Source organism: Anomaloglossus baeobatrachus, chromosome 2, assembly GCF_048569485.1.
Source record: "Anomaloglossus baeobatrachus isolate aAnoBae1 chromosome 2, aAnoBae1.hap1, whole genome shotgun sequence".
NCBI lineage: Eukaryota > Metazoa > Chordata > Amphibia > Anura > Aromobatidae > Anomaloglossus > Anomaloglossus baeobatrachus.
Window position 1 is genome coordinate 127,692,366 of NC_134354.1, and position 23,967 is coordinate 127,716,332.

At 44.6% G+C, this 23,967-nt stretch overlaps 1 protein-coding gene across 1 annotated transcript in view; it reads left to right on the top strand.

Annotated features, from left to right (window-relative positions):
- Nucleotides 1–3,222: 3,222 nt before the first annotated feature.
- LOC142291083 (apoptosis-inducing factor 3-like) overlaps nt 3,223–23,967 on the top strand; it is a 268,214-nt gene continuing 247,469 nt past the window's right edge. Inside the window, exon 1 of the mRNA XM_075335333.1 lies at nt 3,223–3,261. Within this exon, the coding sequence (XP_075191448.1) occupies nt 3,246–3,261 (16 nt within the window). The 5' untranslated portion in view covers nt 3,223–3,245. The remainder of the gene's footprint in view (nt 3,262–23,967) is intronic.

The following is a 23,967-nucleotide window of genomic DNA, read 5'->3' on the forward strand; positions in this document are numbered from 1 at the left end:
GCAGGATGGAGGAAACATGCATGGCAGGATGGAGGAAAACATGCATGCCAGGATGGAGGAAACATGCATGCCAGGATGGAGGAAAACATGCATGCCAGGATGGAGGAAACATGCCACGATAGGGTACATTTACTAGGAAGGGGTACATTTACCTGGATGCTGTAAATTAACCAGGATTGGGAACATTTACCAGGAATGGAGTCTATGCCGGGATGGGGGAACATTTACAAGGATGGGCAATATGTCAGGATGGGGTACATTTACCAGCATGGGGGAACATGCAAGAATGGGTAACATTTACCAGGATGGAGGACATTTACCAGGATGGGGCCATGATGGGGACAAATATACCAGAATGTAGGAAATATATATCAGGATGGGGGACATGTTTACCAGGAAGTGGCCCAGGAAGGGGGACAGAACTACACAATGAAAGGGGAGGGGAGCAACTCCTACGTCTTTATGGGATTTCAAGATGTTCAGACTTTGAAATGTAGATGTGGATTACAGGGTGACATCTGATTGCATTCCAGGCTAAAATCTCTGTCTAATATGCTGCAATTTTTTTCCAGAAAGATCAATCCAACTGCTGTGTCTGGAAAGGGCAGGGGCTCAGCTTCAATGTGTGGTAAGCACGAGCGTGATGCCCCCTGCTGAAGAGAAGACGGCAAAGGTAAGATTAAAATCAATTATTTACATAATAGGATTGGTTGGCACTTCGGAAAAAAAATTGGGTTTAGGGCTACAGTTTGGGCACTCGGCCTGTAAAAGGTTCGCCATGACTGCCCTAGGTTATATTCATAAAAAAAACAATAGTGTGCATTAGATTTGATACTGTAAAAATCAACTTTTAATATGCATAAAACTCATAAAAAAACGCAAAAATGTAACGTGTGAACATAGCTTTAAGAGCTGAGCCATCTCTCACCGTATTTCCCGTTGACTACAGTAGATAGCATAGTAGAGGGGGAAATTAAACTACAGCAACTAGTGATTTACTGGTAAACGTAATGTTATTTAAACAAATGAAAAATTCCTAAAATGTACAATTTTATTAATTATACTTAAAAAACACAATGAGTGAATATATAAAGGAAAAAAACACTCTCCATAAAAAAGGAACCGGAAGGACCGATAGAGGTGAGATGAGCAAGGGTGTGATGATATACTTAAGAGGGCCCTACAATAGCCCCTAAGGTCTCACCATACCTTGCTGCGGAGGGCGGCGCCCTAATAAAGCGCAAATTGTGCCCCTGCTCGCCGAATACTCTCCCTCGGAGACTCTGAGTACCTAAACATGGTCCTACCGACAAATGTTATCCAAAAAATCCAAAGTCTGATCAAGGGTAAAAGTAACCATGCTCAAAAAGTGATAATAAAAAAAAATTACAAAGGCAACATACTATGCTGAATCCTGATAGATCCAGCATAAAAACCCATCCAAACTGCAAGGGCTACTGGTGTGCACCACAGCACCCAGCAGGGATGAAAATGGGAACCACCAATCAAAGAGTTGCAAAACAAGAGCTAAAGGTCAGAATATAAACAAAAAGAAAAGTCATAAACAACTTCCTTTGAAGATGCAATCATCCAAAAAACGGCTACAGGCTATGTGCGCACGTTGCGTATTTGCATGCAGTTACGCTGCGATCTGCACCGCAGCGTAACTGCATGCGTCCTGCGTCCCCAGCATAATCTATGAAGATTATGCAGGAGACGTGCGCACGTGGCGTATTAGAGCGCAGCGCTTCGGCTGCTGCCCGAAGCGCGCGTTCTAAGAAGTGACATGTCACTTCTTTCCTGCGCTCTGCCTGCAGCCCCTGCTCTGTCTATGGGAGGGGCTGCACTCAGAGCTCATGGAATCGGCTTTTTTTTTTCATTACGGACTCTTTCTGCAGTGATTTGAAGCGTACGTGTGCTGTTCAAATCGCTGCAGAAATTTCTGCAGGGACAAACGCTACGTGCGCACATAGCCTTAACGCGTTTCTCCGGTGTTTCAGGTTCATCAGGAGGCCTGGCTGGGGTATTTATGTCCCTAAATGGTGTGGATACACCCAAACAACTAAATATGGCCTGCTTATATACCTACTCAAAAACAATTCCCTCATTGCTAGAGGAACCTATCATTCCTTCCGTCTTGACTGATGTGCACATTGAAATGCTCAGTCTGCTTGCTATGGACAGACTACAGCTATGTGACAGCTCTGTGCCTTTCCTCTAGCAATGAGAGAATCGTAACAGGGTCTTATATAGACCGGATGACACTATTAGGCTGGCCAATCACAGTATTCCCAGTAGCCAACATTGCTTCAGCCAGCATTACTGTGATTGTCAGGCAATGTTTAGTGGCTGAAACAGGAACTCCCAGGAAAACTTGATTGCGGCCTTAGTGCCCATGACTGATTTAGTCTAGTATATAGTTTCATAACTAGTGATGGGTGAGCGTGCAGGGATACTTGATTGAGTACAGTTATCGAGCAGTGGTGACATGCTTTCCCGTGATTAGTTATGAATCTATGTAATAGACTAAGTCAGTCATTGGCATTAAGGCCCCGATTTATGAAAATGTTTACTCCCAGAATTCTGGTATATAACACTTAGTAAAGTCACAAATTTTTACACAGTGTGAAAGTTCTCAAAAAAAATAGAGATTTTTGTTGTTTTTATGTCTCTTTAAGCCAGCCCTGCAGAATGATACATTGTAGTTAAAAGGAGTCTATCACCAGGTTTTTGCCACCTAATCTGAAAGAAGCATAACATGAGTGCAGAGATCCTGATTCCAGTGATGTGTCACTTACTGGGCTGCTTAGTGTAATTTTGATAAAATCACTGTTTAATCAACAGTAGCTTATCAATAGAGGACTACTTGGCGTGCTGTCAGGTAGTCCAGCATATTCATGAGCTCGGTATAACTGCTAGATTTTCAGCAGAGAAAACATTGATTTTATCAAAATGACAGCAAACAGCCCAGTAAGTGACACATCACTGGAATTAGGGTCTCTGTCTCTACATTTTGCTGCTCTCAGGTGAGGTAGCAAAGACCTGGTGACTGATTCCATTTAAAGGGCTTGTCTCAAGATTTTTCAGTTTACTGAACTCAGACCTCTTTCTTCCTGAAATAACAGGACAGCGACTCTTACATAATGAATTTTTCGCTTTCTCTCACAGATCTGGAGCTGTTACAGCCATCACCATCAAAAACTGCTGAGGACTCTCAGTACTGTGCAGAAAGAAGGTGGATTGATATGCGAAATGATTGTGGTGGGTAGTATGGTGTAATAATCATCTAAGGACCTAGGTCTTAAAGCATCATGCTGTGCATTTCTAGCATTGCCCACTCTATCAGGGGTGGGGTCCTACACCCCATGTAGCCCTGGCCATAGGTCATATACCTCTAGGCTAACCCTGTCCATTTAGCAAGTCTGGATACTTTTTTTCCTGCTATATAATGTCATGTTGAAATAGAGACAAATTTAGGGTTTACTGATAACAATATATAATTTGAGGAATTACATAAATCGTAAATAGTTGCATAATGAGCATAAAACAGACAGATCAGACTGAGCAGTGACTCTAACATGTTGAAACTCATACTATATCAAATACACACCCAGGTAATGAAGGATGATTATTCTCCAGGAGATGTTGCTCTTATGCTCAGATGTTCCTTCTTTAGAACATACATAGCTATGAATTAAATGCATTATGCTGATATAATTTTGGCACAGTTGTAATGAAGAAAAAAAGCTGGATTTGGTCCAAAATCATAGTTCCAAGAAAGCGATTGAACATAGGTGATGTCATAATATTCCAACCCTAAATTAACATTAGTGGCAAGAATGTGCAATTTAGCATGGCTGTCTATAAGTTTTACATAATGTTATAATCATAGCAAATAAATTTGCAGTAGAGCCTTGTTCTTAAGCTGGGTTTACACACTGAAACTTTCTAGCGATCCCACCAGCGATCCCAACCTGGCCGGGATCGCTGGAAAGTCTCTGGTGAGCTGTCAAACAGGCAGACCTGGCCAACGACGCAACAGCGATCCGGACCTGCAGAGCGACCTAGCTGGTTGTTGGGGACGTTGTAAAGCAGCTTTTTGAAAGGGAAGTCGCTGTAAAGTCCCCTTTACACACTGAAACTTTCTAGCGATAATGCTGCACAGCGGGAAACAAAGGACCAAAGAATGGTCCTGAACGATTTGTAGCGATCACAACTTCATAGCGGGGGCCAGGTCGCTGATGTGTTTCACACACTGCAATGTCGCTGGGGAGGGCACTATTACGTCACAAAACCAGTGACGTTACAGCGATGTCGTTTACAATGTTGCAGTGTGTAAAGCCACCTTAAAGGTAGAATTGCTTGGCAATTGTTAAATCTCTACCCAGACTTTCTCAAAAGCGTCACCCTTTGTCACCACACGCTGCTGTATTGACGCTGATGGCAGCTCTGGGACTGTCCTGACATGGACACCACGCAATCAAACGGAATGAGTGTGTGTGGTCCGGCAGCTCAGCAAGTGTAATCAGCTCTCTGCTGTGGCCAATGGGGGTCAGTACCACACCCTATTTAATCTACCAGCGCACTTCTTGAAGTTGTCAGTTCATTCTACGATTTAGCTAGTTCCCTGGTGCTACTTTGGTTGTGCTTATACTGACCCGGCTTATATCTTGACTACATTTGTTCTGTTATCCTCCTCTCTCTGACCCTGGCTCACTTGACTACACTTTGACTGACCACCTTGTATCTGACCTCGGCTGTACCCCTGACTATGAATTTGTCTCCATATTCTGTAGCTTTATTTTTTTCTTTCCAGTCGCTGACCTGGCTAGTTAGACTTACTTTTGCCTCATGCTCGCTTCTCTGAGCAGCAGCCGATTCATGGATGCAACTGAGAAGACCCCTTTTTAAATTCAGATCCCTTTTAAAGGGTATAAGCCGAGGTTCCTCTGGGATCTGCTAGCCAGAGTGGCCAAGTCTGTCTGAGGTAGCTCTTTTGGGCTGATGACTTCAGAAAAACTTGATAACTGTTTTTCAGCTGATGTATAGAACATATTCTTATTTTGTTGCCAACAAGAAAGAGCTCTATCAGAGGAAAGATTTTTTTGGTTTGAAATATAGTGAATATTGCAAATGAATGCATAAGGGATATCGTTGGGTTGGGTTTTTTTTGTTTGTTTTTTTTATGAAAAGCTAAAAATATTTTACATCCTCAATTTAAGGGATAAAATAGCAACACTAGCTTGTAAGCTTTTACAAGCAAACTGTTACGAGGGGACCGGCAGATTAGGACCAGGGGGTATATATCCTAATCGCCAGTCGGGGCCCACCGTGCTCCAGATGACAAAGGAGCTGCTGGCACCTGAGGGTTAGGCGGAGACTATAGAGCTGGATGGCTCTGAGATAACCCAGGAACTCTGGGAACCGGTCACGTGTGTTGGGACACGTCAGACCGGACGACAACCCGATTAGCGTTTTGGTGCACCTAGCGCTACACCAACCACGTGTGCAGGAAACACGTCAGGCCGGGTGGTAACCAGGTAGCGTTGACCGGAAGACCGCCACGAAAGCGCCCTGTCGGCCACGTGTGTAGGACACGTCAGGCCGAGCGGTCCTCTGATTAGCGTTTCTGGCCACCTCTCGACTGGCCACGTGTGTGTAGGACACGTCAGGCCAGATGGGTACACCAGTAGCGTTGACCGGGAAGCCGAGGAGGATAAGGAACACCCTGTTAACTCCACAGGGGTCCTGGGGTACGCTGTCCGTGCGCGTAGCTGGCACAACCGGACAGGTGGCGCAGCAGGTGCGTTGTCCGTGTGCGTAGGGGGCACAATCGGACAGGTGGCGCAGCAGGTGCGTTGTCCGTGTGCGTAGGGGGCACAATCGGACAGGTGGCGCAGCAGGTGCGTTGTCCGTGTGCGTAGGGGGCACAATCGGACAGGTGGCGCAGCAGGTGCGTTGTCCGTGTGCGTAGGGGGCACAATCGGACCGGTAGCACAGCAGCCGCAGCCCAGTTAACGCCACTGGGCTGCTATAGCAAGACTGGAACGGCAGGAGGGAAGCACGGCGCCTGACCCTGATGTGCCGAGCCACGAATCTTGGCGTGACAGGCACTGTTCGCCTAACCCTACCTACTGCTTCCCAACATAGGCTTATGCCGCAATGAGGCTCTAACATGAAGGTGTGCTCTGACTGAGCAAAAGTGAAGACTGCGCACCTCCATGTTGTCTCCAGCCCCTTTTATAACCTGGGTCCGCCCCAAACCCAGGGTGGAACCACCAAGGTCCAATAGCAGAGTGCAGTGTCATCAGTGACGTCACATGCGACCTATCCGGAACCGCCACGTCATTGATGACCTCATGGCAGCCACGCCCCAAACACTTCACCAGTCATCGTCTAACGACCAATACTGAGGTGCCAGATCATAGGGGCGGGCCTCTGCGAGCCAGTCCGGAGTTGCCATGTCATCAGGACACCTGACACCCTCTGCCCTATCAGGGCCTGCCACCTCACGGACATGCTCAGTGAGGTCCTTACTGGACCTAGCCTCTGATGCACTAAGTGCCTGAGCATGCCCAGTAGCCTGAGCAACAGGCTCAGAAAGCAGACTATCAGTTTGAGCATGCTCAGTAGGCACATCCCAGAACTTAGACACAGCACGAAGTCCAAGTACCTGTGCAAAGAGGCTGTTAGGGTTAATTGTGGGAGCATGCTCAGTAGCCTGAACTGAGGACTTAGTCTCAGACATAAGACAATCAGGCTGAGCATGCTCACTAGGCAAAACACCGGGCTTAAACTCTGGCTGGGGTAAATCGGCGCACGCATGCGCACTAGCCGCCTCTCCACACTTAGACGTGGTGGAAGGAACAGCCAACTGGACGACACGAGGCACGGCCAAGAACGGCAGCCGGTGCCTGGGCGCAACAGGAACCGCAGCAGGCTGCTTGCGGCTATGGCGGCGCCGGTTCGTAACACAAACCAATAACCAGGATATTCCTATATAAACTAAAGCCAGTGCTATACTATATATCAGGCTGATTCTGTATATACCTTTTTGAAACAAGAGAACAGGAGTAGAAATGCTTCAAATATTTTTATTATTAGTAATAGTCATAAAAAAAGGGTATAAAGAGGGTCTATAATGACCATGACAATTTCAATATGGCACAAAGTGGGGACCTAGATGTAAAAGGTAGGCAAAGAACACACGGACAGTCAGCTGCACTTCACAAGGACTGTGAAACATTCATTTGCCAAAGACACAGCCATGTGAAACAGTGAATTGCTACTAAGAAATACAGTACTCTTTCAGTGTCACCATAAAGGAGCATTCACAGGAACACATGACCATGTCAGAGGGCAAAGCCAGGGGGTCAGCAATAACATTGAATATGCATGATCACCCCAGTAACATGCATACAGAGTGGAAGTAAATAGCCAAAAAGTCAAAGAGACAATCAATCACTGTGCATAGAAAAACTGGAGCAGAGATACATTATTGCACAAGACTCCGACGTACGTTTCACATTCAGCGCTGACGTCATGACGGCCGGTGGGAATCCCTGGATCTGAGTGGCGCTATGCGCGCACGCGCCGTTATTGATCAGTGACGCTACACAGCTGAACGCGGGCTATTTAAAGCAGCCCTGCTGTGCCATTATCCACTCCCTGATGAAGCAAGATATCACTGAATGTGAAACGTACGTCGGAGTCTTGTGCTTGGGGTAACGCTCCCTGTCACCCACGGACCTGCCTGCACTTCTCACAGCACTTTTCTGATCTTGTTCAGTTATAATCCACGGTGGGTCAGCTCTTCTGCACTTACTATGTGCAATAATGTATCTCTGCTCCAGTTTTTCTATGCACAGTGATTGATTGTCTCTTTGACTTTTTGGCTATTTACTTCCACTCTGTATGCATGTTACTGGGGTGATCATGCATATTCAATGTTATTGCTGACCCCCTGGCTTTGCCCTCTGACATGGTCATGTGTTCCTGTGAATGCTCCTTTATGGTGACACTGAAAGAGTACTGTATTTCTTAGTAGCAATTCACTGTTTCACATGGCTGTGTCTTTGGCAAATGAATGTTTCACAGTCCTTGTGAAGTGCAGCTGACTGTCCGTGTGTTCTTTGCCTACCTTTTACATCTAGGTCCCCACTTTGTGCCATATTGAAATTGTCATGGTCATTATAGACCCTCTTTATACCCTTTTTTATGACTATTACTAATAATAAAAATATTTGAAGCATTTCTACTCCTGTTCTCTTGTTTCAAAATGCTATTTGAGTAGCTCTGAAGTTAGGTGGTGAATTCTTGATCCACCTTGCTTCTATCTTTCTATGCATATGGAAATTCTGTGTTTAATTCTGTATATACCTGTAGTTGTCAGATTTGATATATTGTTTTTGAAATACTAGTAAAGTTACAGAAATGTATAGCTTTTTGATTGGCAGGAGCTGCCGAATAGCTTATATCTGGGTGGGGGTTTTGCTATTTATTCCCGCCCATGTCTGCTGCCTGGCCTTTATAGATGTCACACTGTATGGGCTCCTTCCAGGAATGAGTCTTTTGTGTCACATGATAGGGGTGTGTTAGAAATGCAGCCAATATAGTCTAATACCTACATAGGCCGATCAGCAGACAGGGATGGGAATAGATAGCAAAACTCGACCCACATATTAGCTATTTGGCAGCTCCTGCCAATCAAAAAGCTGTACATTTCTAAAACTTTACTTGCCTGTATTTCAAAAACCATACACCAATCTGACCACTAAAGGTATGTATAGAATCAGCATGATAGTGCCAGTATAGCACTGGCTTTAGTTTATATAGGACAATCCTGGTGACTGGTTTGCTTTAAGATTTGTATTTTTGCTCAGTTATTGGCTTTACATTTAATTTTCATCATACAAAAATGATGTAGACTAATGGGCTTTGGCATAAATTGAATGAACTCCCATGAAGCCCATCATGATTTATTATTCTCCAATGCTATTTTGTAAAAAAAAAAAAAAAACCTATAGACTGCAGTTTATAAACAATACTTACATCATTATATATGAATAACGCCAAGACAAAAAAAAAAAAATAAAGTTAATGCCACAGTGTGTTTTATTTCCCAGTGGCTTATACCAATGACTGTGAAAAATAAATGTGAAAGATTGAGGTTATTCATAGACCAATAGAGCAGTACTTTGTAGAATTTTTGATTTCTTTATTGGTTTGCAAAAAACAAACAAAAAGAGAGAGAGAGCATGTTAGAACGCTGTATATAAGAGCCCCCTGGTGGTGGCCACAGCTTATAGTCGCCAAATCTGGTGACAGGTTCCCTTTTAATATTTGCAGAAAAATCTACTTTTATTTAATATGCAAATGAGGACGCTTTGGTGCACCATTGGTGTAGTCTGTGCTTTGGTGCACCGTTGGTGTGGTCTTTGCTTTGGTGCACCGTTGGTGGGGTCTTTGCTTTGGTGCACTGTTGGTGTGGTCTGTGCTTTGGGCACCATTGGTGTGGTCTGTGCTTTGGTGCACCGTTGGTGTGGTCTGTGCTTTGGTGCACCGTTGGTGTGGTCTGTGCTTTGGTGCACCATTGGTGTGGTCTGTGCTTTGGTGCACCGTTGGTGTGGTCTGTGCTTTGGTGCACCGTTGGTGTGGTCTGTGCTTTGGTGCACCGTTGGTGTGGTCTGTGCTTTGGTGCACCGTTGGTGTGGTCTGTGCTTTGGTGCACCGTTGGTGTGGTCTGTGCTTTGGTGCACCGTTGGTGTGGTCTGTGCTTTGGTGCACCGTTGGTGTGGTCTGTGCTTTGGTGCACCATTGGTGTGGTCTGTGCTTTGGTGCACCGTTGGTGTGGTCTGTGCTTTGGTGCACCGTTGGTGTGGTCTGTGCTTTGGTGCACCGTTGGTGTGGTCTATGCTTTGGTGCACCGTTACGCCCTCATATTTGTATTTTAAAGTCTTTTGTTTTTATTGACAGCGCTCCAATAGTAAAAGTGAGTGCTGTCTAATATCAGCTTGTATGTCTGACTTTTACCACTCTTACTAAGTGATCGCTTTCAATCAACACAAGGGACTGTCTTTCATATGCAAATATAAGAGTGCACCAAGGCATAGCCCACTCCAAGGGTGCACTGAAGCCCCTTATTTGCATTTTAAAACCTAGATTTTGAAGCATATATTAAACGGGTTTTCCAGTCTAGAATGACAAGTCTACAGTCACTCTGTGTGACTGCAGATTTGTGAATCCTTCCAGTGCACTCACTGTGCGCTATGAAGATTCTCCGGTCTCTGCACCGGGAATGGCGGTAAAGTATGCGATATGCAGACTCCCAGCTAGAATCTGTCTATGGGGCACCACCTCGGTCAATACAAGTGCATTAAGTGAGGCCGTACCCACTAGACGAGTTCTGACCGGGAGTCTGCATATCGCATACTTGACCACCGTGAGTGCGGTGGGAGAATCCACAAGTCTGCAGTCATAGAGGGACACATAGACGGACTGCAGACTTGTCATTCTAGACCGGACAACCCCTTTTAAGCTAAGCTGTTTGTGATTTTTGTAGCGTAATTGTCCTTTATATAAATGTTTATTTAACCCTAGAACGCGCAAGCATAACAATCTACCATAGAAAACAAATGACCTAGCAGGCCTGCGAGGCCCCAGGTATGCGTTCTAGGGTTAAGTAATTGGAAAAATCATTTCACCCGACAAACGAACATTTTGCTTGTGCGTCGGGTGATCTGACAGCCGGTTTAGATAGATCATCAATCGGTTTCTGATTGACAGCGTTGTAAATGCACCTCAAAGAGTAACTAAACTTTGGGGAGAATTTTTTGTTTTATGCCCAATAATTCTGAGCAGTTTGGTGGGGAATCTGGCCCGGAGACCCCCAACCACAGCTGAAAAGTTCTTTTAGAAGAGCGCACAGAGCGGATCCTATAGAAAGTCATAGTCCTGTCTCCTGAGCTGTGCACTTCTAAGGGGTCTTTTGAGCGATTTACGGGGGGTCTCCGGACCCAGACCCACATCAATGTGTTCAGAATTAATGGACCTAAAACATAGATATCTCCCAAAAATTAAAGTGGTGGTTCACCCATATTTTTTATTTTCTAGATTGATATTATATTGAGAAACAATGTTTCTCTCAAATACCTTATGTTGGCAATTGTGCCTGTGAGAGGCGCTACTGCAGACCGCTGTTCCCCGCTCTGTGACCCCCGGGCTCCTTGACCTCGGGGATCCGGTGACATCACGTCAAGTTCCTGACACCGCGGCCGGCCGCATTGTCTGTCTGTGATGGGCTGTGGGCGGTATTTCACTGCTCGTCACAGCCCATCTGCTCCCTCCTCCCTCACAGCAGAGCGCTGCAAGCGGGAGACACGCTGGGCTGTGATGAGCAGTGAAACACCGCCCACAGCCTAGTGACTCAGCCAGACTGGGGCCGGCCGCAGTGATGTCACGTGATCCAGAACTTGACGTGACGTCTCCGGATCCCCGAGGTCATGGAGCCCAGGGGTCACGGAGCCAGGAACAGCTGTCTGCAGTACCGCCTCTCACAGGCACAATTGCCAACATAAGGTATTTGAGAGAAACATTGTTTCTCAATATGTCAATCTAGAAAATAAAAAATATGGGTGAACCACCCTTTTAAGGTATTTTTTAAATGTTTAATAGTGCTACTGCCTGCACCATCATTACTGTGGTTCCTGTATGGTCTGCAGTCTGATGATGGCCGGTAACAACTCCTGGTATCTCCTTACCATTGTTAGACATACTAGGAGCTGCAGTTTCATGCCAGACAATTATGTGTTGATGTGTTGGGCTGACTTTAGTTCTGGTGATGTAGTAGTGAATTGAGCTTGGTTCTGCAGATGTTGTCATGTACCAATGGTGGTTCTGGTGATGTTATCATGATTTCAGGTTGGTTCTGGTAATGTTATCGTGATTCGAGGTTGGTACTGATGATGTGATCGTGATATGAGGTTGGTTCTGGTGATATATATTCGTGTAGATCTAGCAATACTTAATTTATTAGACTTGATAGTAGATCATTATGTTCAGTGTGCCAGACTAACAATATATCTGTATGAGGCCATACGTCAGCCAAACAAGTATTTGACTAAAGCCCCCATACACTATAGACAGGTGTCCCATCAATCGGCTGGCAGCTATCTCCCTGACTCTCCCATACACTATAGACAGGTGTCCCATCATATGGCCGGCAGCTGTCTCCCTGACTCCCCCATACACGTTAGACAGGTGTACCATTATTCGGCTGGAAGCTGTCTCCCTGATTCTCCCATACACAACAGCGGTAGCAGCGCTCACTTTGTTGACTGCTCTTGTGTTCTCAATGAGACAGCTGCTACTACACACCCACTGGCGGTGGCTCATCTCTAAGAGAAAAAAGGATCCACAGTCCGAAATTGGACCTGCTGGGTCATCACTCCTCTGACAATCAGACTGTCGTCCGATCCTGTCTATCTCCGGGTTGAGCCAACTGTAGTCTGTGTACGAGCGCCTTAACTACGATCTGAAGGGAATGTGAACGGTTAGGGTGTGTGCACGCCACGACTTTTATACATCTGCAGATCTATTCAGTTTTTCAGGCAGAGGACAGGTTAGGAAACACTGGCATCTTTTTTTAAATTGAAATTGTATCAAGTACTAGTCAGCAATTTCTTGGTGGCAGCAGCATGAAAAATGATTCAGTTACCTGTTGTAACCACTTAGTGTCTTTGAAAACCTGAAGGTGTTAAAATAAGCTAAATAAAACTGAACGTCTGTGCAGCAAGTGCAGATCTTCATTCTTCTAGCGTTTAGCACTTGTTCAAGTGTGTTAGGGTACCGTCACACTTTAGCGACGCAGCAGCGATCCCACCAGCGATCTGACCTGGTCAGGATCGCTGCTGCGTCGCTACATGGTCGGTGGTGAGCTGTCAAACAGACAGATCTCACCAGCGACCAGTGACCAGCCCCCAGCCAGCAGCGACGTGCAAGCGACACTGCGCTTGCACGGAGCCGGCGTCTGGAAGCTGCGGACACTGGTAACTAAGGTAAACATCGGGTATGGTTACCCGATGTTTACCTTAGTTACCAGCGCACACCGCTTAGCTTAGCGTGTGCAGGGAGCAGGAGCCGGCACTGGCAGCGTGAGAGCTGCAGACGCTGGTAACGAAGGTAAATATTGGTTACCCGATGTTTACCTTAGTTACAGCTTACCGCAGGCTGTCAGACGCCGGCTCCTGCTCCCTGCACATTCAGGATTGTTGCTCTCTCGCTGTCACACACAGCGATGTGTGCTTATCAGCGGGAGAGCAACAATAAAAAAACGAACCAGCACTGTGTGTAACGAGCAGCGATCTCACATTAGGGGCCAGATCACTGCTCAGTGTCACACACAGCGAGATCGCTAATGAGGTCACTGCTGCGTCACAAAAACCGTGACTCAGCAGCGATCTCAGTAGCGATCTCGCTGTGTGTGAAGTACCCCTTACACATTAGAACGGCCTTAAATAGATGTTGTGTGCACAAAATCATAGGGTGAGTTGTCAGTAAGGGGCGCAACCACTTAAAGTGCCTAGGGCAGCACAAAGGCCAAATACAGCCCTGCCTGGAGACAAATTAATTTATGCTAGCTAAGTATTTCCTCACTATCTTTCTGTTTATAGATAGCCTGGATTCTTCTATTCCTTCAACAGTACAGTGAAGATCAGTTAATGTTACATTTAGATTCTGAGAGAAAACAGATGCAAAGTTAAAAAGTTGGGTCTTCTCTACATCATTTTTTGCCTCTTCACCATTTTCATTCTGTAAAAATCATATAGTATCCTTTACTTTACTTTTCTTTTCCTTTTGACACTCTTGCAAGCCTTATTTTATTAGCAGTGTTAGGTAATGTGTTGCACGCCTTGCAGGTTCTTCAGACTGCATTATATTCTTCTTTAGATATGCCTCCGTCTTTGCATTTGATAAACATTTCTCTCTTACTTTTTAGCAAGTATTTAAATTCTGTGCTCATCCATCCTGGTCTTCTTAAAAGCTTCCTATTCTTCCCTCATTTAGGGATTGTTAACGATTGTTTCAAAGTTTCCCATCCTTCCTGGTATTTCTGTCTTTAAGTACATCCACCCATTGGATACTTCCTATCCTCTTTCTGAGTCCCTTAACCCCTTAACGACCTTGGGCAGTAAAGTTACGTCCTAGCGGTGTTAATCCCCATTGGCTGCTGTGGGCTGCAGTTGGGGATCTGCACACATGTCAGCTGATTTGTACAGCTGACATGTGTGCCTTGCAGGCATGAGTGGAATCGCTATCCACCCGTACCTGTTAACCCCTTAAATGGTGCTGTCAAAATGTGACAGCACCATTTTAATGAAGATTGTGCTAAAGCTTTACTCACCGGCCACCACCGGAAGTCACGTGATGTGATCACTTGGATCCGATGGTTGTCATGGTAGCATGCTAGGGGTCACGGAAAATGGTGCAACAAAGTTATTTTATTTGTTAACCCCTTAGATAAAAGTAAAACTATACATGTTTGGTGTCTACGAACTCGCATCGACCTGAGGCATCACACTGACACATCAGTTTTGCCATGTAGTGAACACCGTGAATAAAATATCTCAAAAACAATCATGCAGTCACAGTTTTTTTTTCCTGCATGTAGAATTTGTTTGTCTGTTCTTTTACATAAGTCTTGTGAATTATAGGAAATACTATTTTTATTTACACATGTATATATTCATACAACTCTGGATGTATTGAGTACAGATTAGAGATGAATGGACCTGTAGAAGTTGGGGATCGCCAAGTTCAGCCGGACTTTAGAAAAAGTTCAGTTCAGTTCCCGGACTTGACCTGAACTTCATCCTGTTAAAAGTCACTGATTGGGTAGTTTGGGTCTCAGCCCACATACAGCAAGCGATAAACATCACTTGCATGGGATGGAGGGTGGGGTTTTGTTTTGTTTTTTTCTTCTTTAGACACCACATCCGAAAACTTTTTTACCCCCCCAGTCAGAGCCATTCAGAGATTGCACTGAGCATACTCAAGCACTTTCCAGTTCGGGATTACTCAACTCTAGTACAGATCATGGCAATCTCTGTACCCTGCATGGCTATACTTGTGTATGTGTTTTGCATAACTGTAAGCCTTAAAGGGAACTTGTCACCAGGTTTGTCCTTTATAAGCTGCGGCCATCACCATTAAGACCCTATATACACCATTCTAGAATGCTGTATATAAGTGCCGAGGCTGCTCTGTATAACGTAAAAAACACTTTTATTATACTCACCTAGTGGGTGTCCAGTACAATCTTGTGTGATCATCGTCCTTCTCAGCCTACACAGAGGCCTCCATTGCGGTCCTGCGCAGGGGCACTTTTATGTGCCCTGCTGAGGGCAGATGAAAGTACTGCAATGCGCAGGTGCGAGGAAAGGTCAAAGACCACCCGCGCATGCCCACTACAATACTTTGATCTGCGTCTGCGCAGGACCACAATGTCGGCCTGTGTGGATGATGTAGAACATGTCATCCACACAGGCCTGAGAAGAAGGAAGATAGCACAAGAAGGGGGAGATGCATGACCTGCAAGCAACGACACACATCAGACCGAAGCGTACTGGTGGTGGAAGCAGTTTATAGAAGACAAATCTGGTGACAGGTTCCCTTTGAGTAAAATGAGATTTATTTAAATCCCTTTTAAAGCCTCAAACAGTTTTCATTTATGATATCTGTTATCCAGTTAATCAGTGACTACTTTGCTGTGTTTCAGCCAGATGATATTTGCACATGCTTACTTGGTGATAAGCTATTGATGATTATCTTGTACAGTGTGGTGAGACAAGGAACACATACCGTATATATGTGATCTATTAGATTCACCTTATGTGCACTATGACTTCCATGTGTTGTGCAAGAATAGATTTCTCATGCTATCTGATGTCGGTATGTTCACTTTAAGGTCAGATGATGTTTAGAGAAAAAAGTGTTTTATATTTTGAGTGTTAAGCAATGCACAAAACAAGAAGGCACGGGTTGTAAAATACATTACAGAGCTGTATGGAAAATACAAGCATAGTTTCAGTTCACTTCTGCTAAGATATGCCAGGTGATATTTGTTTTTACTTAGGCTGCTTTCACACATCCGGTTTGAGCAGTGCGGCTCAATCCGGCTGTGAAACCTATGCAACGGATGCGGCGAAAACACCGCATCCTTTGCATAAGTTTTTTACATGCGGCCCATCCGGTTTTTGCCGCTTGCGGCAGGCTACTGAGCATGCGCAGTGTCAAAAACCGCATGCGGCGGCCGCATCGCGCCGCATCCAGCGTCCATAGGCATGCATAGGAAAATGCGCCGCATCGGCCGGATGCGTCGCGATACGGTTTTTTTTGCCGCACAAAAAAACGTGCCAGGCAACGTTCCATCCGGCCGCCGCATCGGCTAAATCTGCCGCATGCGGCAAAAACTGGATGGAACACAAGCCCATGCGGCTCAATGCGGCATTAATGTTAGTCTATGCGAAAAAAACGCAACCGGCAGCAAAAAAAAAAGGTTGCGTTTTTTTCTGTAAAGTGCCGGATTGTGCCGCACAGGAAAAACCGGAGGTGTGAAAGCAGCCTTAGGGTATGTGCGCACTAGGCGTTTTTTTCACGCTGCGTTTTTATGTGCGTTTTTGTCTCAAAAAACGCACCCGCGGCTAAAAAACGCGACAAAAACGCATGCGTTTTTGCCGCGATTTGGTGCGTTTTTTGCTGCGTTTTTGCTCACTGCGTTTTTAATCAGTGCACAATGCCAGTAAAGATTGTTGAAGAAAAAAAAAAAAGGTCTGATGTCATTTCCTTCTTCAAAATGTTCATTGTATGCAGGAGAGCAGACAGACAGCTGCAGAACTAGTGTATGCAGGAGAGCAGACAGCAGCTGGAGAACTACAAGGCTCAGCATCCTCCATTCACTAGTGTATGCAGGAGAGCAGACAGCAGCTGCAGAACTACAAGGCTCAGCATCCTCCATTCACTAGTGTATGCAGGAGAGCAGACAGCAGCTGCAGAACTACAAGGCTCAGCATCCTCCATCCAGGACTGTATGCAGTTTTTTGCCCAAAAAGAAAAAAAAATGACATGGGCTTCGCCATATTTTTGTATGCTAGCCGGGTACAGCAGGCAGGTACGGGCTTGCCCCCTACCCCCAGCTGCCTATTTGTACCCGGCTGGGAACCAAAAATATAGAGAAGCCCTTTTTTTTAATTATTTCATGAATTTCATGAAATAATTAAAAAAAAAAATGACGTGAGCTTCGCCTAATTTTTGAGTCCAGCCGGGTACAACTAGGCAGCTGGGGATTGGAATCCACAGTGAAGGGTGCCCAAGCTTTCTGGGCACCCCCCACTGCGAATTGAAGTCCGCAGCCACCCCAGAAAATGGCGCTTTCATAGAAGCGCCATCTTCTGGCGCTGTATCCAACTCTTCCAGCTGCCCTGATGCCGGGTGGCTAGCTGGGTAATAATGGAGTTAGGGCTAGCTGTATATTATCAGCTAGCCCTAAGCCCGAAATTCATGGTGTCACGCCAATATTAGACATGGCCACCATGAATTTCTAGTAATGATAAAAAAAAAAAACACAACACACAGAAAAATATTTTTATTAGAAATAAAAACACAACACAATTAGTGACTCCATCTTTATTGAAATAAAGAACCCCCCTCCGCAGTAATCCTGGGTTAGGGTCCCGCGCCGTCCAATCCAGATCCAATATCATCTGATCGGTTTGCTGGAAGGCAAAGCGATCAGATGATGTGTCAGGTTAAAGGACGTGAATCACATCACACATCAGCTGATTGTATAAAAGCCGATTATACAATCAGCTGATGCATCAGTAGAAAAAAAAAATAATACTCACTTTTATGTGCTGTGCTGATTACCGGCAGCTCCTGCAGCGATCGATTGGACAGGAGTCTGATCCTGTCCGATCGCTGCAGGAGCTGCCGGTAATCAGCTGATGAAGTCCCCTGACGGCAGGATCAGCTGATAGCCGGCCAGGCGCGAAAAAGCCGGCGAGACTACGATCAGCTGATGCGTCAGTTGACTGCATCAGGTGATCCACCGCCAGGTCCTGCAAGCAAGGTCCTGCCCCGGGGAGACTGCACACAGCCAGAGCGGCGGTACCGAGACAGGGGCTGGGAGTGGGCATAGCACCGGGACCCTGCAGACAGGTGAGTATATATGACATTTTTTTTTTTTCTACTGTTCACTTTTGTTTTCGCCGCTGCCTCCACCTCCCGCCCAGACATGGCGCCGCACGGAGCTGACATGCACAGGACGGGTTGTGGACGCAGCGGTGACGGTACCGGGAGGATTCATGCTTCTGTGTTTACCAACAGAAGGAATCCTCTTCCTGTACGCGTCACTTTACTGCCCACCCATTGCGTTTATAGCTGCGTTTTTCGTCATAGAAACGCGGCTATATGCGTTTTTCATTGCGTTGTTGAACATCTCATTGAACTCAATGGGTGAAAAACGCAGTGAAAAACGCAGAAATAATTGACATGCTGCATTTTTGTGGTCACCACAAAAACGCAGCTACAAAAAAACGCTGTGTGCGGACAGCACTTATGAAAACCCATTGACATTGCTGGGGAAGCAATGTCACTGCGTTTTCAGCACAAAAACGCGGTAAAAAAACGCCGCTAAAAACGCGGCAAAAACGCCTAGTTTCACAAGGCCTTAGAGTACCTATAACCAGTCTGACCTTTTTATCTATGTCATCAACCGCAGATTGGTAATTTCTTTGTGAATATGTCTTAAAACCACTCAGAAGGTGCCCTAATGTTTCCTGAAGGAGCCTAACTTTCTGTCAAAAAGTCAGCCCCAAACTGGTTATGGGATCCTAGCATACAGCGCGGATCCCACAGCCCTCCACAGCCCCTCTCACAGTAAGCAGGATCTCGCTCTTTGTACTAATCCAGTGCTGCTGCTTACTTTATAAAGATGTTATTGTCTGGTAACCTCATTTGAGATGTTAACATCTTAGTAACCTCTTAATAAACGTACATGGCAGTGGTATATTAGTGCAAAGACTGAAATATTGCCCTCAGGAATAGGAAACTGAGTGGAAATGATCACACCTCTTCAACCATCTCTCCTAGGGGAAATAGAGGCCTCCTTTTGACCTGTAGAGAGGGCAGCACCTGGACCACCTTGGCCTGGAAAGAAGGAGTAACGGAGGAAATGTACACACCCTGGCCGTTTCCTCCACACGACCAGTGGGACATGGCTTATTATTAGATTCTGGACCTGTTGTTCAAAAGCCGCAGCCGGATTGAACTCTGAAAAGTTGTTTAGGCCTGGAATAATGTCACACTGGGACCAGTGACTGTCCGTCGTATGGCCTAAAACATGAGAATCAATGAGGATGGTAAAGTAGAGGAAGGCCCTGACAATATGGAGCAGGGAGTGGGACACCTCCTGACACTAACCTTTGTCTGTCCCTTAAGCTTTCCTAACGCCCCTAAAAGAGTCCTTCCCCTCTTCGCTATCACATGACTAGTTGTTAACGGTCCCTATGCTTACCCTGTCTAGTGCCTAGGCTGGTGAGTGCAGTAGACATTTGCGAAGGACGTATTAATCAAACCGCATACAAGGTTATCCTGGAAAAACAGTTGCTTCCTTCTGCTCAGGCAATGTTCCCCAACTCTGAGGACTGTTTTTTCCAGCAGGACAATGAGCCATGCTACACAGCTACATCAATCAATGTGTGGATGAAGGACCACCACATCAAAACCCTGTCATGGCCAACCCAATCTCCAGACCTGAACCCCATTTGAATTCCAGTGTGAAAGATTGGTGGAAAGCATGCATGAAAGCTGTGATTCAAAATCATGGTTATTCAACAAAATATTGATTTCTGAACTCTTCCTGAGTTAAAACATTAGTATTGTTGTTTCTAAATGATTATGAACTTGTTTTCTTTGAAGTATTTGAGGTCTAAAAGCAATGCATTTTTTTGTTATTTTGACCATTTCTCATTTTCAGAAAATAAATACAAAATCTATTGCTTGGAAATTCAGAGACATGTTGTCAGTAATTATAGAATAAAAGAACAATTTACTAAAAAATATACCTATAAAGAAAAATATCTGAATAACTAAAAATTTTGCAGTGATCTCTTAATTTTTGCCAGAGCTTTATATTTATACAATTTTTTGATCCATGCATATATACCTTTACCTTATGATGTCCTCTGGGTATGTGTGATCCACAATTTTGTCTGCACCTGAATCTCTCCCTTTTACACCTTAATTGTGTGTTTTTTTGGTTTTGTATAAATAAAATTATAAATATAATTTATTGGCATTCTAATATTATTATGGATTTCGACTCCATGTTTTTTGGTCTATGGATATTTTGTTTAGTGTTTTAGGGGTTAAGGAATCTTTCGTATCTGGCTGTCCTTTGTAGCCTTAGGCGTGCTTTGCACATTACGACATCGCATGTCGATGCTGCGATGTCGAGTGCGATAGTCCCCGCCCCCGTCGCAGCAGTGATATCTTGTGATAGCTGCCGTAGCGAACATTATCGCTACGGCAGCTTCACATGCACTCACCTGTCCTGCGACGTCGTTCTGGCCGGCAAACCGCCTCCTTCCTAAGGGGGTGGGCCGTGCGACGTCACAGCGATGTCACACGGCAGGCGGCCAATAGCAATGGAGGGGCGGAGATGAGCAGGATGTAAGCATCCCGCCCACCTCCTTCCTTCTCATAGCAGCCGGGACGCAGGGAAGGTGATGTTCCTCGCTCCTGCGGCTTCATACACAGCGATGTGTGCTGCCGCAAGAACGAGGAACAACATTGTACCTTTCGCTGCACCAGCATTATGGAAATGTCGGAGAATACACCGATGATACGATAACGATGCTTTTGCGCTCGTTCATCGTATCAAAAAGGTTTTACACACTACGACATCGCAAGTGACGCCGGATGTGCGTCACTCTCGATTTGACCCCACCAACATCGCACCTGCGATGTCGTAGTGTGCAAAGCCGCCCTTAATCTCAGGTGCAACTCTTTTGTGACCACTCCCCTTCGCTATAAAAAGTCACGTGTCTTACCATCTGACGCCGGTTATAGACTCACATTTTATGCTGACCACTTTGGAGGATACCTGTCTCTGGAAAAAGCTGAGGAGTCGTGACTATTGCAGCTGTGGTTTTTAGCTGCATTGGAGGAGTCCTGGAGTGTTTTCCTTTCTGTGTCTATTTTCCCTCTGTCTGTCTCAGTTACTTTGTGTTGTATTATTGCAGTGGTGAGACTAGTGTTCTCCCTGGCCTTCTCAGTAGCCAGAATAAGTTCAGGGCATTGGAGAGGGGTTGGAAGGACCAATATAGGAACATTAGGGAGCATAGGGCACAGACTCAGGTGAGTCGCAGGAGGTGTCCCTTCTCCCCTTTTCCTATCGCAAGTGCCTTCCTTCTATACCTTTTCCGTTGTTGCCCTTGTGTTGCGCTGCATGCTGAGTGCCTGTACGCTTTGGCGTGACCTTTACCTGGAAAAATTGCTGTAACTTCTAAAAAAAGAAGATCTATCTTACTGAAATTTAGACTGTACATACTTTGTACATACTGATGTTTTAAAGCAGGTATTGAAAACATCCACCTTTCACATCCATGCACGCCTGTACACATTCTCATCTTTTGATCGGGAACTTTCAATTCCTAAACGACATTGATTCTGTATAGGCAAACACGACCTTTCTTGGCAGCTCCTTGACATGTGGAATAAGACAAGCCTGTCTCCTGGGAAAGCCTGTGCAACGATTTACATAGAGATGCCAGATGTCGCTGTTTCACTTCTGAATTGTTTCCTCAGACATTTTCAGACGTCCTCCATCATGCCTATCTAGCATTGTTCCTGTACTTTCCTGCTTATTCACCAATAACAGAATACTCGGAATGGACGGAGGATTTTGACCTCAAACTGCTTCAGAAACTCACTTTAGCACCTCTTTAAGGACTCAGTTTTCCAATAAGTTTTTATAATGAAAATACTGTACTCCAATCTTTATCTGTACATCTAATATATAAGCTGAGTGTATGTGTGTATGTATGTATGTCTGCTAAAGGAATCCGCACCATCGCATTTACAATCACGAAATTTTGCATACACACTCCATGTGAATCAGGGAACGTCAGACTGTTTGGGCGGGAAAATTTAACCCCGCGCTTTACAGTTACTCTCCAAAAATCATGCTTGCATTAAACTGAATGGAGGTGGGAGCTATAGGTTATTAATGGCAACTGTCGGGGGTTGCTATAGGAAGAAAATAAACTGTTAGTATAAGAAGCTTATGTGTGAGGTAATAAGATGTCGGTGGGGAGACAGATATAGAGAGACAGAAAAAGACATACAGACAGACAGATGGGGAAAGAGACAGAGAGATGGGCAAAGAGACAGACCTGGAAAGAGACAGACCTGGAAAGAGACAGACCTGGAAAGAGACAGACCTGGAAAGAGATAGACCTGGAAAGAGATAAACCTGGAAAGAGACAGACGGGCATAGAGACAGACGGGCATAGAGACAGACGGGCATAGAGACAGACGGGCATAGAGACAGACCGGGAAAGAGACTCTTTTCTCTGCTCCATGTAGAAACAGGAAGCCTATTGTCCCAACAAGAATTATACCTCTCCTTCAGCTTCTGACCCGGGTGCTCCACTACTCCCCCCCCCTGCCATTCACATTTGCAGTGATGACTCATGCGGGGAAAAGAGACTTCCTGTTTCTACACACAGCTTAGAAGGATTCAGCTAGCCAGATTTTAATCATGTGATGTTATAGACCTAATGGAAAACAATAATGAGCCGTTTTACACAATGCTATATAATATGATGATTACAATACATTAAAACAATGCAAATTTTGAGGGGAGTTCTTCTTGAAGGAAGTGATTTGCAGATTGTCCATGACATTATTAATGAGTTCAAATTTGTACCCTTGGTCGATCTTAGTTGATTGTGTGGAATTATTTATACCTTTGGTAGGGAAAGTAATTTACAAAGAGCTGATGCAGAACAAACTGCAGAAACATGTTTAGACTGATGGCCTAATACTAATAAGGCTGTATTTTCTATTTTTACAATAGTTGAATCAGAAGTGCAATCAATGAATTGAAAATCATTACAACTTTGGTATCCCTGCCATATATAAAAAAGCATCAAATAATAACTTTTGAAGAATGTGTTACTTAAAAGTCCATGATCAAAGAAATTAGTTCTTGATTTTATCCTAAAACTAATATTGTTGCCTGTACAATGGACAACCTCTGCCAGTGCTTTGCAACACATTATGAATATAACAATAATACTTCCTTTTGCTCAGTGAATGCTTCAAATATTTATAAGATACAAAAGTTTTTCTAGTTCTTTCCAGCCAAATTGCTAATAATAAACAACTCTGACCGCAATAATTCATTGATAGCAAAATCTTTTAGGATTGTTTATACAGTTCTGGAAATGAATACCTTTTTAGAAGACCTGCTCCTCTGGCAGGGTTTATGTTTGTGTGACTTGAATTAAGACTTGTCATCCAGGCAAAGCATCTATTGGCAATATCAATTATATGCATGTACAGTGGGGAAAATAAGTATTTGATACACTAATGATTTTGCAAGTTTTCCCACCTACAAAGAAGGGAGAATTCTGTAATTTTTATCGTAGGTACACTTCAACTGTGACCGATAGAATTTACCCCAAAAATACAGAAAATCACATTGTATGATTTTTAAATAATTAATTTGCATTTTTTTTTGCATAAAATAAGTATTTGATACGATAGAAACACAAAACTTAATATTTGGTACAGAAACCTTGCAATTACAGAGATCAGATGTTTCCTGTAGTTCATGAGCAAGTTTGCATACACTGCATCAGTGCTTTGGTGCATTCTTCTATACAGATCTTTCAGATTTCGGGG